Source organism: Medicago sativa, chromosome 1, assembly GCF_051527215.1.
Source record: "Medicago sativa cultivar Bolivia chromosome 1, Bolivia_mono, whole genome shotgun sequence".
In the NCBI taxonomy this organism is placed as follows: Eukaryota; Viridiplantae; Streptophyta; class Magnoliopsida; order Fabales; family Fabaceae; genus Medicago; species Medicago sativa.
Window position 1 is genome coordinate 91,032,850 of NC_140749.1, and position 13,817 is coordinate 91,046,666.

The 13,817-nt window shown below is 31.4% G+C and overlaps 1 protein-coding gene and 1 long non-coding RNA gene across 2 annotated transcripts; one reads left to right on the plus strand and one right to left on the minus strand.

Annotated features, from left to right (window-relative positions):
* Window positions 1–8,304: 8,304 nt before the first annotated feature.
* LOC146959065 (uncharacterized) lies at window positions 8,305–9,774 on the plus strand. Its single transcript, XM_085734558.1, has 4 exons — window positions 8,305–8,602; window positions 8,695–8,769; window positions 9,127–9,372; window positions 9,516–9,774. The coding sequence occupies exons 1-4, from the start codon at window positions 8,569–8,571 to the stop codon at window positions 9,545–9,547; spliced, it is 387 nt and encodes a 128-aa protein (XP_085590684.1). The 5' UTR covers window positions 8,305–8,568; the 3' UTR covers window positions 9,548–9,774.
* Window positions 9,775–10,171: 397 nt separating this feature from the next.
* On the minus strand, window positions 10,172–13,150 carry LOC146959066 (uncharacterized). The gene is made up of 5 exons (XR_015024788.1): window positions 12,646–13,150; window positions 11,698–11,763; window positions 11,247–11,312; window positions 10,968–11,141; window positions 10,172–10,422 (listed from the first exon to the last, which is right to left on the minus strand). It is a non-coding gene; the product is annotated as an uncharacterized LOC146959066 (long non-coding RNA).
* Between the last annotated feature and the right edge of the window lie 667 nt (window positions 13,151–13,817).

The following is a 13,817-nucleotide window of genomic DNA, read 5'->3' on the forward strand; positions in this document are numbered from 1 at the left end:
AACACATTCATCATTTTATTCTCTGTTTCCTAGCTTTTGATTCTAGCTTATCATACATATATGCATTCCTTGATAACAATGACATGGCTAAATATTATATTTTATTAAAAAAAAAGAGGACAACTAGATGGTTACTATGTAACTAGATGGAACCAAATTTCTACGCAGTTAATTTCCTCTTGATTTGGAGCAGCATGCATTTGTGAATGGAAAAAACAAACAGGAGAGAGGTAGCTGAGTGGTTCCTTTTTCCTTCCCCTACACACACACCTGAAATAGTTATAAAGAAGAAAAAAAGACATTACCTAATTAAGAGAGAGGTAGGCATTAAAATCAGGTGAATTCATGGACCACTCTACTGAAGCTGCCCTTGACTAGCTGGTTGGTACTATATATATATATATGAAGGATTAGTGACATGTACGTAATATTAGATATTTTTAAAATCTGGACCAAAGTATCATGCAATGAACGGGCGCCCAACCATCTGAAATTTTATTGCTAGTGTGTACGTATACTATGATTACTTTTTATGTGGTCCATTCTTGATCTTAATTAATTAAGCAATAAATCCAACAAACAATTGTTCTATTGTTCTGAAGTCTAGCAACTAGGCAACTTGCAAACCAGTAGAGCTTTCAAGCAGTCAAGTTTTGAATTGAAAAGTGTTACCTTCTCTCTTGAGTTTTTTATTTATTTATTTTTATTTATAATAGCAAATAAAATATATCATTAAAAGATGAGTATAAAGAGTACTCCAACTCAGAACCACAAAAAGTTATAAAACTAAGAAAAGTATATGAGCAAATGCCACCAAAAGACTATCTAACTATATAGAGGGAGAGTTTTATTCAAAAAAAAAAAAAAAAAACTATATAGAGGGAAAGTTTTACTACCCACTTGTAGAGGAGTGTGCTCCATTCTGAATCTCAGGTTCGATTCACCACAATACCAATTTCAGAAGGTAAGTCCACATAGAGCTTTTTTCTGGCTTTAAATGAACGTCCGACAAGTGGACGGTAGGATTACATCCATCAAATTAGTCGGTTATTGGGTTGGATACCGAGTTTTAAAGAAAAAAAGAACTTAATATGATCCATTTGCTCAACGTTTATAACTTTTTTGAGAAAATAACTTCATTACATGACTTCCAGATCAACCACACTACAAAATGCCAAAAATCAAAGGTAAACAATTCTCATGTCGGGAGCCACTTTCAAAGGAACAAAAAACATAGAATAAACAAAACAATTTGAAGGTCATAGTCAGCTCCCACCAAAACTAGTTGAAGATCTTCTACCACACTTGAAGCAAGAAATTACAGATTACAAAAAGATGATATGACGACTCGAGGAAGAGGCCACACAAGACGTAATTTGTATGATAAACATAAAAAATAAACATCCAAAGACATTACTATTAAGTTGTGAGAGACATTGCATGAAAAGAAATTTCTCATCCCATCCTATGCTTTTAGTTACGTCAATGATTTTTCTATTACGAATATTTTTCCCTTAACTTGTTGCATGTTTATATATTATTATTACACCAATTTATCATTATCATTAATGTTATTATAAAAAAATAATATGTTAAGTACAACTAATCAAAGTTGGTAAAGGGACGTGAGTTCAGCTCTCCTTTTCGGCATGAGAACCTGTTCAGGACGGTTTATAAATATTTTTGTAATCACTCTTTGAATTTTATAGTATTCTCTGATTTATGTGAGTTTCAATAATCCAAATCACATACTTATGTTTGATTCAAAATAAAATAAAATTGAGAGTACATTGTTATTTTCCTTATTTCAAGCTAGCTCCATCCTCCAAGATCTAGGTCAGTCATTTACTTATATTTATTATATACATTCATGACTCCCCGTGGGGCCGCATACAACCATACTATTGCTACTAGTTTTTTTTTTTTAACAAAACTATTGCTACTAGTTAGTAGTTACTATGTCATTCAAATTATCGGTCAAAGAGACAAGAAGATTTTTCTTTCATTTTTTTTTTTATAGAAAGTGTTGTATAATGACTCAAAATTGGAGTTCTGTAGGATTGCCAAAATCGGCGGCTGATTTGACAAAATCGGGACCCGATTTTTGGCTCGGTTTTGAGACTTTTGTCTTGACAAAAATCGACGCCCGAAGTGATAAAATCGGTGCCTGATATCACGCTGAAGCAGGAAAAAAAAAACATAGTTATTTTGGGCGTGGATTTGTTCCAAATTTTGATGGATGTTTTTACTATAAATGTAGACCTTCTATCAGATGAAAAAAGTGTAGAGAGTAAAAAAAACAAGGGTTTAGAAGCGAACAACAAAACTAGGATTTGCAGAGAATTCTCTTGACAACAAACACTAGGGTTGGAATTGAATCACCATTGATTCACCTTGGAGAAACATTATTAGGATTGAGTCTCTTGGTCACGGGAAGAGATTCGGGACTTTGGTTAGAATTAGGTTTGAAACTGATTCTTGTAACCCTTTAATATCTCTTTGTAAAGAAATTCATTGTTATAGTGGAACGGAGAGCTGCTCTCTCCCTCAGAGGGTCAATATTGTACTGAACTGGGTAAACAAATTTTCGTGTGCGCTCTCTCTTTTTCTCCTTTGTTGTTCTATATTTTACTTGTGTTTATAACTGTCACCCATGTTGTTTTGGTTGCTTGATTAATTTGCTCCAGATATCAAATATTTTATTAGTGTGATTTTAAAATAATCCACAACAGAAAGAAAGACAAAAAAAGCACTAATTCAAATTTGATTTGTTGAACTATTTGTATTTAAGATTAAATATATTTTTAATCCTATAAATATTTAAAAATTTATTTTATTTTATTAGAAAAATTTCTTCGATTTTTAGTAATCCAAAAAAAATTTTGTTCACATTTTTTTTTGATACTTTTATTATGTCATGTTATGTGTACACTTCAATGTTTTTAATGAGTTTTTACATAAACTTAGATTTTATATAAGAATCTCTTTTCAAAAAAATAATGTTTTTTTAACAAACCATGAATTAATTGTGATTTTTTAAGAGCCAAAATCATAAAAATTCATATTTAATTTATCCATTATAAAAAAAAATTATTGCAAAAGATAATTCTATAATGAGCTAAACATGATTGTGAAAAAAATTAAAAATTTTAAATAACAACATGTTTTGACTTAAAAACAAAAATCAAAATGATGAAAATCTTAAAAGGGAAGAAATTTTTTAAGGCAAATAAAACAAAAAGTTAAAATATTTGCAAAACGCAAAAACATATTTAACCTCTATATTTATGTTTGATCCAAATTTAATTTTTTTTTAGAGGATGTTTGATCCAAATTTAATGTTCATTGGGTTGTTAATTAGACATGGCCAAACAAATGGTTAATTTCATTAAACAGAAAAAAGACTATACTCGAATCCTTATATAAATTATTTTATACTTCCTCCCTTCCAAATTATATGTCATTCTAACAATTTCAAATACATTAAGAAATATAGTTTTTTTTTGGTTACACATTAAGAAATATAGTTAATATGTTGTATAGAAAAGAGTAATTGTGTATTATATTATAAAAATAGCATTCATTAATGATATGGAAATCATAAATTAAAATAATTAGAAAATGATAAAATAATATATAGTAAAGGACATAATACAAAAATAAGCATTAATTATTCATTAATATATCCTTCAAGATTGTCAAAAAAAAAAATATTGTAAAAATGAATATTTATATAAGGATATTCATTAGAGAATACAAAAAAATTATAGAAATATACATATACGAAACTTGAAGAGAAAATCAAAACTATCAAAAAATAAAATGGAAGAAGAAATTAAAAGGATAACATAGGCAACAAATATGGCCCAGTTTAGAATGCACAAATTCATCTTTTTGTGCACAAAACACAACTTGTGCAAATAAGCCTGACAGCCGTTGTGAGCCATTGATATATTAGTATTATATTGAAACAGATCCTGGCCGTTGGAATTTTGAGAGAGGCAACCTGCTGCCATCAAGTTGCTTTTGTGCAGGTGGGACCCACACGTGGAATAAATTTTGGTATTTTAATGGTTTTTTGGCAAGAGTTGTATTGGGCTTATATAGCAAAACCAGGCCCAATCTTAATATTTATTCCTTCTATGTTATATTAATTTACTGTTAATGATTGATAATAATTTACTCCTGCATTATTAATTACAGCCGATTCCTTCTATTTTCATTAATTTACTGTTAATGATAATAAATTAAAATATTAAAAATTGAACCCATTACATTGTTCAGGTTAAATTTATTCCTTTTGATTGAATTTATGTTAGTAGAAAAATTGATGTTAATGTCACTAAAATTTCTTATGCTGCCACTTTAATTTATTTAATGTGTTTGGCAGCTGAATTGTTATTTTTTGTTTTAAAGAATCAATATATCACAATTTTTTAGTTATTAAAATTATTAAGTTGGCCGTTCAGAAAAACTCATTACTGTTGAAAGTTTTTTTTTTCTTATAAAAAAAATGATGGAAACGTTTCCATTTATGTGCACAATAAGTGTTAATAATCCTTAAATCTATTTTAATACCAAAACAAACAAGATTATTAAGATGGGTTTTTGTCAAAACAAAAAAAAAAATTATTAAGATGGGTTTGATTTTCACAAGAAGTCAATAAATTTTGAAATCTAAAAATATGGAAAAATACGAAAATGAAATAATGAATTAAAATTTAGTAGAAGTTGTTTTAGTAAATTGGACGCAGTTGAATTTTGTTTTTTTTGGGAAAATTAGAAGATGGATAAGTTGTGTGTAATATTAGGCTAATAAATTCACAATCCGAATACTATTATAAAAAAAAAAATTGAACGAGTATAAAATAGGTGTATGTGATGTATATTAAAGGCAACATACATCATTTATTGAATTAGTTTTGGCATTAGAAAATAATATTATTAAAGTAGATTTATGATGTAATACACGCTAATTATAATAATAACGATAAAAATGTTTAAGTACAATCCACGTAGTCGTTGTGACCTCTTGACCAGTCATTAAAGAGTTTGATTAGTCATTGAACGTTCATCCAAGTACTTTGACTCCAAGATTCTTTCAGTTAGGGCAAGAGTTGTGAGTTTGATCAGTCGTTCTGAAATTTTAGAAGTAGTTAGGTCGAAGAATCTTGTCGTTAGGGTTAGAGTTGTCAATAGGGTTAGAGTTACAAGCTTGATCGGACGAACTATCCCCCCATAAACTAGTCAACTTAGTAACTAGTTTACTCCGGGGACCAAAACGTGCCTATCACCTGAACAGCAACAAGTACAATCAATCCGACCGTTCAAAATGACCTTCTAAGACCTAAAAGGATATATAAACTTGAATTTATCAAATCGAGTTCCCGGATGTAAGTCGATCGGACGAACTATCCCCTCAAAAACTAGTAAACTTGGTAACTAGTTTACTTCGGGGACCTAAACGTGCCTATCACCTGAACGGCAACAAGTACAATCAATCCGACCGTTCAAAATGACCTTCTAAGACCTAAAAGGATATATAAACTTGAATTTATCATATCGGGTTCCCAGAGGTAAGTCGATCGGACGAACTATCCCCTCAAAAACTAGTCAACTCAGTAACTAGTTTACTCCGGGGACCTAAACGTGCCCATCACCTGAACATCAACAAGTTCAATCAATCTGACCGTTCAAAATGGCCTTCTAAGACCTAAAAGGATATATAAACTTATTATTATGTTATTTTCATTTCAATGTGTTTAAAAATTAAAGTAATTTGTTATCTATATTGAATTTATAAATTAGTTTTATAATAACAACGAAAAAAATAATTAAATACAATCCACGTAGTGAATATCATGATTAATCAAATAAATTTATCCAAGTACCTTCCGTATAAGATTCTTGTTGTTAAGGTAAGTTGTGTGGGTTTGATTAATCGTTAGAGCAGTTTAGGTTGAAGACTATTGTCATTAAGGTTATAGTTGTCGTTAGGGTTGGAGTTGTAAGCTTGGTTAGTCGATAACAAGAGTTTGATTAGTCATTGAACGTTCATCCAAGTACTTGACTACAATATTCTTTTAGTTAGGGTAAGAGTTGTGAGTTTGACCAGTCATTCTGAAATCTTGAGAGTAATTGAGGTCAAAGAAACTTGATATTAGGGTTATAGTTGTCATTAGGGTTAGATTTGCAAGCTTGGTTAGTCGATAGATAGTTTGATTATTCATTGAACGTTCATCCAGGTACTTTGACTCTAAGATTCTTTCAGTTAGGGCAAGAATTTTGAGTTTGATTTGTCGTTTTGAAATCTTGAAAGTAGTTTAGGTGGAAGAATATTGTCATAAGGGTTAGAGTTGTCATTAGGGTCCTAGTTGTAAGCTCGGTTAGTCGATAAATAGTTTGATTAGTCATTGAACGTTCATCCAAGTACTTTGACTCCAAGATTCTTTCAGTTAGGGTAAGATTTGTGAGTTTGATCAGTCGTTTTGAAATCTTTGAATTAGTTTATGTCAAAGATTCTTGTCATTAGGGTTATTGTTTTCATTAGGGTTAGAGTTGTAAGCTTGGTTAGTCGTTAAATAATGTGATTTGTCATTGAACGTTCATCCAAGTAATTTGACTTTAAGATTCTTTCAATTAGGGTAAGAGTCGGGAGTTTGATTAGTCGATCTGAAGTCTCTGTATTAGTTTAGGTCAAAGAATCTTATCATTAGGATTAGAGTTGTCAATTAGGGTTAGAGTAGTAAGCTTGGTTAGTCGATAACAAGAGTTTGATTAGTCATTGAACGTTCATCCACGTACTTTGACTCCAAGATTCTTTCAGTTGGGGTAAGAGTTGTGAGTTTGATCAGCCGTTTTGAAGTCTATTAGGGTTGGACTTTATTTGATCTTCCTTTTCAAATTCATCATTTTTCTAATTTTCACAATTTTGTTCCTTCTAGCAGGGTTGAACTTTATTTGATCTTCCTTTTCAAATTTATCATTTTTCTAATTTCTACAATTTTGTTCCTTCTACCTGGGTTGGATTTTATTTGCTCTTCATTTTCAAATTCATCATTTTTATAATTTCCACATTTTTGTTCATTCTATCAGGGTTGGACTTTATTTGCTCTTCATTTTTAAATTCATCATTTTTCTAATTTCCACAATTTGACTTTTATTTGCTCTTCCTTTTCAAATTCATCATTTTTCTAATTCAAGAAATTTGTTCATTCTACTAAGGTTGAAAATTATTTGATATTCCTTTTCAAAAGGTTATTTTTTAAACTTTTACTAGAGCTGAAAGATGTTATTTTTTTATATATAATATAGATTATGTGAAACGAATATATTAACCAAAAAAGGGGTGTTATTTTTTAAAAAATAAATAAATAAGGGATTTTTTTTTTTAATAAATGTAATGAATTGAACATTAACAAAAAAAAAAAATTAATTTCATTTTAATTATTGTTTTTGGTATAATCATCTCCCTCAAATTTCACTTTCCCTCTTATTCCAAAATAATTAAATTTCATCTCCCTCAAATTTCACTTTCCCTCTTATGCCAAAATAAATGAATTTCATTTCCCTCAAATTTCACTTTCCCTCTTATGCCAAAATAAATGAATTTCATTTCCCTCTTATACCACTATTTTCACTTGGCTCCAACATTTCCCCCCATTTAATTTTCAGGTAAAGTCCCAAATCAAAATCTGAAAGTAAAAGAAAGAAAGAAAGAACAAAAGCCACTCCATATTTTCTTCTTCCTCTCTTGTTGTACGACTCTTTTTTTCTTCTTCTTTCTAATTTTTTTCGTCACCACCACCACCACCAACTTCCGGTCACCATAACTCTTCCGTCCGGCCTTCTTTAAATTCCCCTTCACCACCATTGAATTCCTCTCTTCTTCCTCTACAAAAGCCCTCAATTTATTTTTAGATTGGAGAAGTTTAATTTTTGAGATCTCCCCCTTCTCTCATGTTTTCCGGCCACCGTGAGTTGCCATTGGGAAAACCAAACCCACCGTATTCTTCCTCATGATGTCAGAAACAAAACCCCTATGCTTATTTTGCAATCGGAGCAACTTTGTCGGCGACCACCGTGCGGGAGTTCACCTCTGCCGCGCCGGAAAAGTGGTTGACGGCCATTGTATGGACCAACCATTGTAAAAGACCAAATATACGGCCTGCCAAATGTAGGATCCATATAAAAGTTATAACTTATTATTTCTCTACTTTGAACTTGTTATTTATTGCATGCATTTACTGAAACGAGCAAGTCCAAAACCTTGCCTTGATTTGCTTTACACTATATTTTTTTTCCTAAGGCTACGAAACTATTTTCTTAAAAAATTTGGAGCTCTTTTTTTGTTTAATCTTTTGATGCAATGCTCCAACAACGTCATTCTTAGCATCTTACTTCTCGGTACCTCTTTTTTTGAAAGTGAAACAACACATACACGAGAAGGTGCAATTTTGTTTACAACAAAAACCTGTAATTTATATGACTTGTTTTCAGTTTTTGAGGGAAGTGTTGATTATCGCATAACCGAGGAAAGCTTGAAGGATCGATTAAGCATAGACATGCATGAAGCATGCCTGCAGATTGACAAAGAATGCAGGTGAGGGAAAAATTGTCTGATACTTTGCCTCTCCTTTACATTTTCACCCTTTCATCTTCATTACAAGAGTTTTGTTGCAAAAATATATACAGTGGGATTAGTGAATGGTGAAGGTTCAAGTGTTCTCATTCAAAAACATGCTTCTGCTAAGTATGAACTTTACAAGGGTAAGAATTTTGGGAGTCTAAAGAACTTGTCATAATAATATGTTGTAGTATGTCTTATTTTGATTTATTCTCTTATTTTTGTTTTTGATGAGATGATTTTTTCTCTTATTATTTAGTGAAGGAGATAATGCTTATATCTAAATTGATGTTAGGCTCATGCTTTTAAAAATGTAAGATGCTATGTTTGTCTATATGTAAGATGCTGCTACAACATAAAATATTGGGATGATATTTATAACCATGCATAAAATTAATAGGTGTCCATGTGTTTGGAAAATTAGAGTTGCCACATACCAAATGACTCCTTAGTGTGTTGTTTAATGTTATTTGGGCTAGTCTTATAAATTTATCTCTCAGCAGGTTTAAGTGGGTGCAGAAATTCTTTCGTTGAATCATCTAGAGCTAATAACTGCCCGAGCAGTGAAAATCAGCAGTTAGTTTGTACTGACGTTTCCAAGCCTGATCCAGTAAAGATGGAGCAGTTGGTTAGGGATGAAGAAATACAACTTACGGAATTTTATTCAGAAGATGAGTTGGAGTGTGATCTTATATATTTTCAGCATAGACTGCTGCAGGAAGCAGTTGCAAAAAGGAGGCTTGCTGGTGTGTGCATCATTTTGTACTGAATTCTCATCTACTTCGTTTTTTTTTCTAATTAATCTGAAGTTGGCATTATCAATTGTTGGGTATCCATGTTCAATTTTAAACTTACAGCAATATCTGACTGTCTGATTTTCTAATTTCAGAAAATTTGGTCTACAATGTTGCCAAGAGTTAGCCCCAAGAGATTGATAAAACACATCAACAAAGATGGGATGCGGTGATTGCTAGTCAATATCTGCGTGATCTTAGAGAGAATTAAACACCGAAAGAATTATAATTTCTAAATAGAACTTTTTGACAATAATCTATCTATTTAGGCTGGTTGTGGAGGATGTGCGATAACCTCTTCAAAAAACTATTCAAGTGTACTCGGGAATAAAAATAGTATAATGAACTTGTTCTCATAAATGTTATATATGTTACCCATTTTTGAATTTGTGAAAGGCTGTCATATTAAAAAGCCAAATACTAGGCAAATTTGGTTCGTTATGTCCAAATACTAGCAGATTTTGTGTTGTTAGTTTCTTGGAATTTACATGTTATCTATTATCATTTTGAATCTTCCTTATGTTATCTTAACTTATATTGACTTGAGTATTTAAAAAAATAACGGAAAAATGGTGCGCCTAAATTTTGAGACGAAAATTAGTCTCAAAGTTCAATGTAACATTAACCCCCCGTTTATACTAATCCCACAAATTATCTGCAGGAGCTGGTATCCTGCGGAACAAACTGCGGAGGTTTTGTTGCGGAGGTTTAAAACCCCCGCAAAATGTTAAATTAATTAAAAATAAATAAATCACTATAATCAAATTTCATTATAATATAGTAATACAACTCAATTATTCTCTTCAATTCAGTCTACGAATAATGTCAGGTCTTCTCTCCTCTTTAACTTCATCATTATACTCAAATTCTCATTACAATTTCACAATACAACTCAAAATTACTAATTCTTATCATTCCAGTCTCAGAATATCCGTCAATCTTCTCTCCTCTTCAGCTTCATCATATCCAAGACATCATCTATAGCATCTGATTCATTTCAGTCTGCACATAAATTGCAAAGTTTAAACCATTAATACCTAATATGTCATTAGAAGTGGAAACCCAAACAAATTTCAAAATATATGCCCACTTAAGGAAATTTACAACATCCTAAGGTATCTATTCAGCACTGGTGCCATCTCAATTAAATATTTTCCTTTAAATACCAACTTTATCCCCCAACCCTCAACCTTGCACACCATGACATGAATACAGATCCTATTAAAATGCATTAGTGCACACAATAACATGTCAAATGTGTAACACCTTTGTCAAAACAAAAGCTTTTTCTTTCTATCATTTTCAACGCAGGGCATCCAAATAATATCTTGCTATTATAGCATGTCCAATACTAAAACCAACTAAAGCAATTTATCATGTGTGGAGCTGTGGACAAAAAAATAATTTAAACAAATGATAGAGAATTTACATAGAACGAACCCAAAATCTTACTCGATACTTTATCTGAATTTGCATAGCATACCATTAAAGAGTACCAAAACTATATTATGCATTAAAATGTTATAATTGTTAGTCTAAACTGTTACCTTTTTGGAAGAGCCAAGCATATAAGATCCACTTTTTCCAGGCCGCATCACAAGAAGCAACATCAGGTTTCATGAAATCAAGCTTTTTCCAGAAATTATCTTGCTTTGATAGGGTCCTTATCTGCAATCCTCTCTATCATTAAACTACTCAACATGCGCCATCTTTGCTTCTCCCTACAAATTTGATAAAATGGCAATGGCATAAATAACTCTAAGATACAAATTTTAAATAGACTGAAAATAGCTATTGAGCCAAATTGTTATTCAAAAGAAGCTTACAGGCTTATAACTTCCTCTTAGTCTTCCCAAGCGAGAATTATATGGAAGCATCTGTCAACTCCACACCTATGAAGAGGAAAAGATATAACCCAATCACAATACAGAAAAAAGAAACTCCAATAGAACAATAGACTCATTAACAATACCAAAACCTAAAGACTCACAATGTTTGATATTTGAAGGCCCTAACTTCTAAGCTTCAATACCTAAAGTACATTAGACCATTGATAACTTACATAGATATTAATTGAATTCAATATCCAACTATTTAACAACAATTAAATGACCTGCTTCATTGTCACTAAAACCCACACTCTATAATTATGTTTATCTTGTTCAGCCACAATTCTAAAATTTATTACTTTCTTTTCGCAAATAACAACTACATCTGATCAGTCACAGTAGAGAACAATCTAATGCAAGAAATGCAAAAGTCGGTGACTTCTCTCACATTAAAATTTGGTCAAATAGCTTCATTCATGGTTTGGAGTTGAAATGATTGGCCACGAACAATCCCCTGCAAAATTTAGCAGCAGTGCAAACACAAAAGATCAATTAATAACTAGTTAACCACTTTATACAATAAAGATCTTCGCAGAAAATTAAGAACCCACAACATCAAAATTAGACTAAAATCAACACATGCATCACCTGAATAAGACAACACCAAAAGCAAAATATAAATCGATATATAAAATTGTGAAATTAAGTAGTTAGGTTACATTGATGAGTTGAAAGTTGAGACCCATTAGTTATCATAATAATAATAACTTAAAAAAGAAAGAGATGTTACATTGCTACTTAGTACAGGTAGGCCAGATGCTCGTAATGATAAAGATGTTTCTTTTACCCTAGATTTTAATGAGATTTGGCTTCTCACTGGTTTTTCTAAAACACTTGGAACAAAATATATTTATAAAACATAAAATTTAACTGTTTGACTGAGGTTATATACAACAAAAATAAAAACTCATGAACATAGGCACTCATGAATAACATGAATAAATTTAAGTGTAAACATAGTACAACAAAGTTTGCACCCTGAAACACTACATAAATAGATTGCACATAATAAAATATTTCACTCTTAATCTTAAACAAGGGTATGCCATGGAATTCCAAAATACCCAAAAACATACGTCACTGTACCAGAAGAACACAATTTACTGAATCAAAAACTTGGCATCAAATCAAATTTAAAGCAACCCTAAAACCCAAAATCACAAATTCGCAGCAAATCAAAGGTGAAACCCTAAAACCCAAAATCACAAATTCGTAGCTAATCAAAGGTGAAGGAGCGCATAAATCAAAATCCCCAAATCAGAAACCCTAAAACTTTAAATCACACCTTAGCATAAATAAAATCAATATAGAAAGATGGATATTGTGATTCACTAACCTTCCTAGATGGATTTTGGGTGAGAAGGTGGATTGTGGACTGAGTGAGCGAGCAAGATTCTGTATACTGAAATAGGTGGAGTGAGAGTGAGAGGGTGGTGGAGGGTTCTGATGTGGGAAAGGGTGACGGGGAGTGAGAAGTGATAGTTTCGAGATCTTAAGATAATGGGTAGACTGATGGTGAGTAAAATTTTCTGAAAATATGAAGAACATGGGGGATGAATATGCTTCTCTGTCAAACATGAAGGATGGGAGAAAGAAAACTAAGGTGAGATGTGAGAAGAGAACCAAGCACGTGTTTCTAAGGGTGGTGTGAAATTACTACTCTCAATGTTCAAGTTTTGGGGGTGTATACAGAAAAAACAATAAAACCAATATTTCCCAATATAATATGTTTTCTTTTATTAATTATTTATTTTTAACAGGTCACCGGACCCACCAAAACCTGCAGCTGTAGGTAAATGCACAAGTTGTGTTTTGTGCACAAGTATTGCATTTGTCCATTCTAAATGGGACCAACAAATATATATAAGCTTAGAAAAAAATGAGGAGCTTTGTAGTAAACTTGTGTATGTAGGAGGATTGAATAAGAATATATTATAATGCATTCATAGTACAACTTGCATGAAGTGAAGTAAATGAAGTGTTTTTGCAAAAAGAAAATAAATATAGATGCAAACAATTATCATTATATTTCTTACAACCTTTCATTAACCTTCAATCAATTTATTTATTTTTTTTACTTTTTTTCAGAAATATAAACTATTTGGTCAACCTAAAAGTAACTTGAGTCTCTATTAAGTCATAAAACCAACGGATAGCCAAGAGATGAAGAGTAAAAAATAGAAGAAAAAATATAATACCGAATTGAAGAGGTACCATGCAATAAGTTCTTGGAAAAATTATGATGAACAACCATTTTTTATAAAATTCCTCATGAGTAACAACGATGGAACAAAATAATCCTATTTTCCTAATGCACATAAAAAATTTCCGCATACACATTAAGGAATAAAAGAAAATATAAAAGAAAGTCGGAAAAATAGACCAACAAACATCATATAAAAAAATAGAGCTCAAATATTTGACCAATCTAAGAGTAACCTGACTCCCTATCATGTTATAGAAACCAATTAATAATCAAGAGATGAAGAGCTAAGTTAAAGTTTGTGG

Excerpts from the sequence above, each read along its gene's own strand:
- LOC146959065 (XM_085734558.1), top strand. The coding sequence starts at position 8,569 with ATGAAGCATGCCTGCAGATTGACAAAGAATGCAG. Across the intron at positions 8,603-8,694 it reads CAGATTGACAAAGAATGCAG|TGGGATTAGTGAATGGTGAA; the intron begins GTGAGGGAAAAA and ends AAATATATACAG. Across the intron at positions 9,373-9,515 it reads TGCAAAAAGGAGGCTTGCTG|AAAATTTGGTCTACAATGTT; the intron begins GTGTGTGCATCA and ends TTCTAATTTCAG.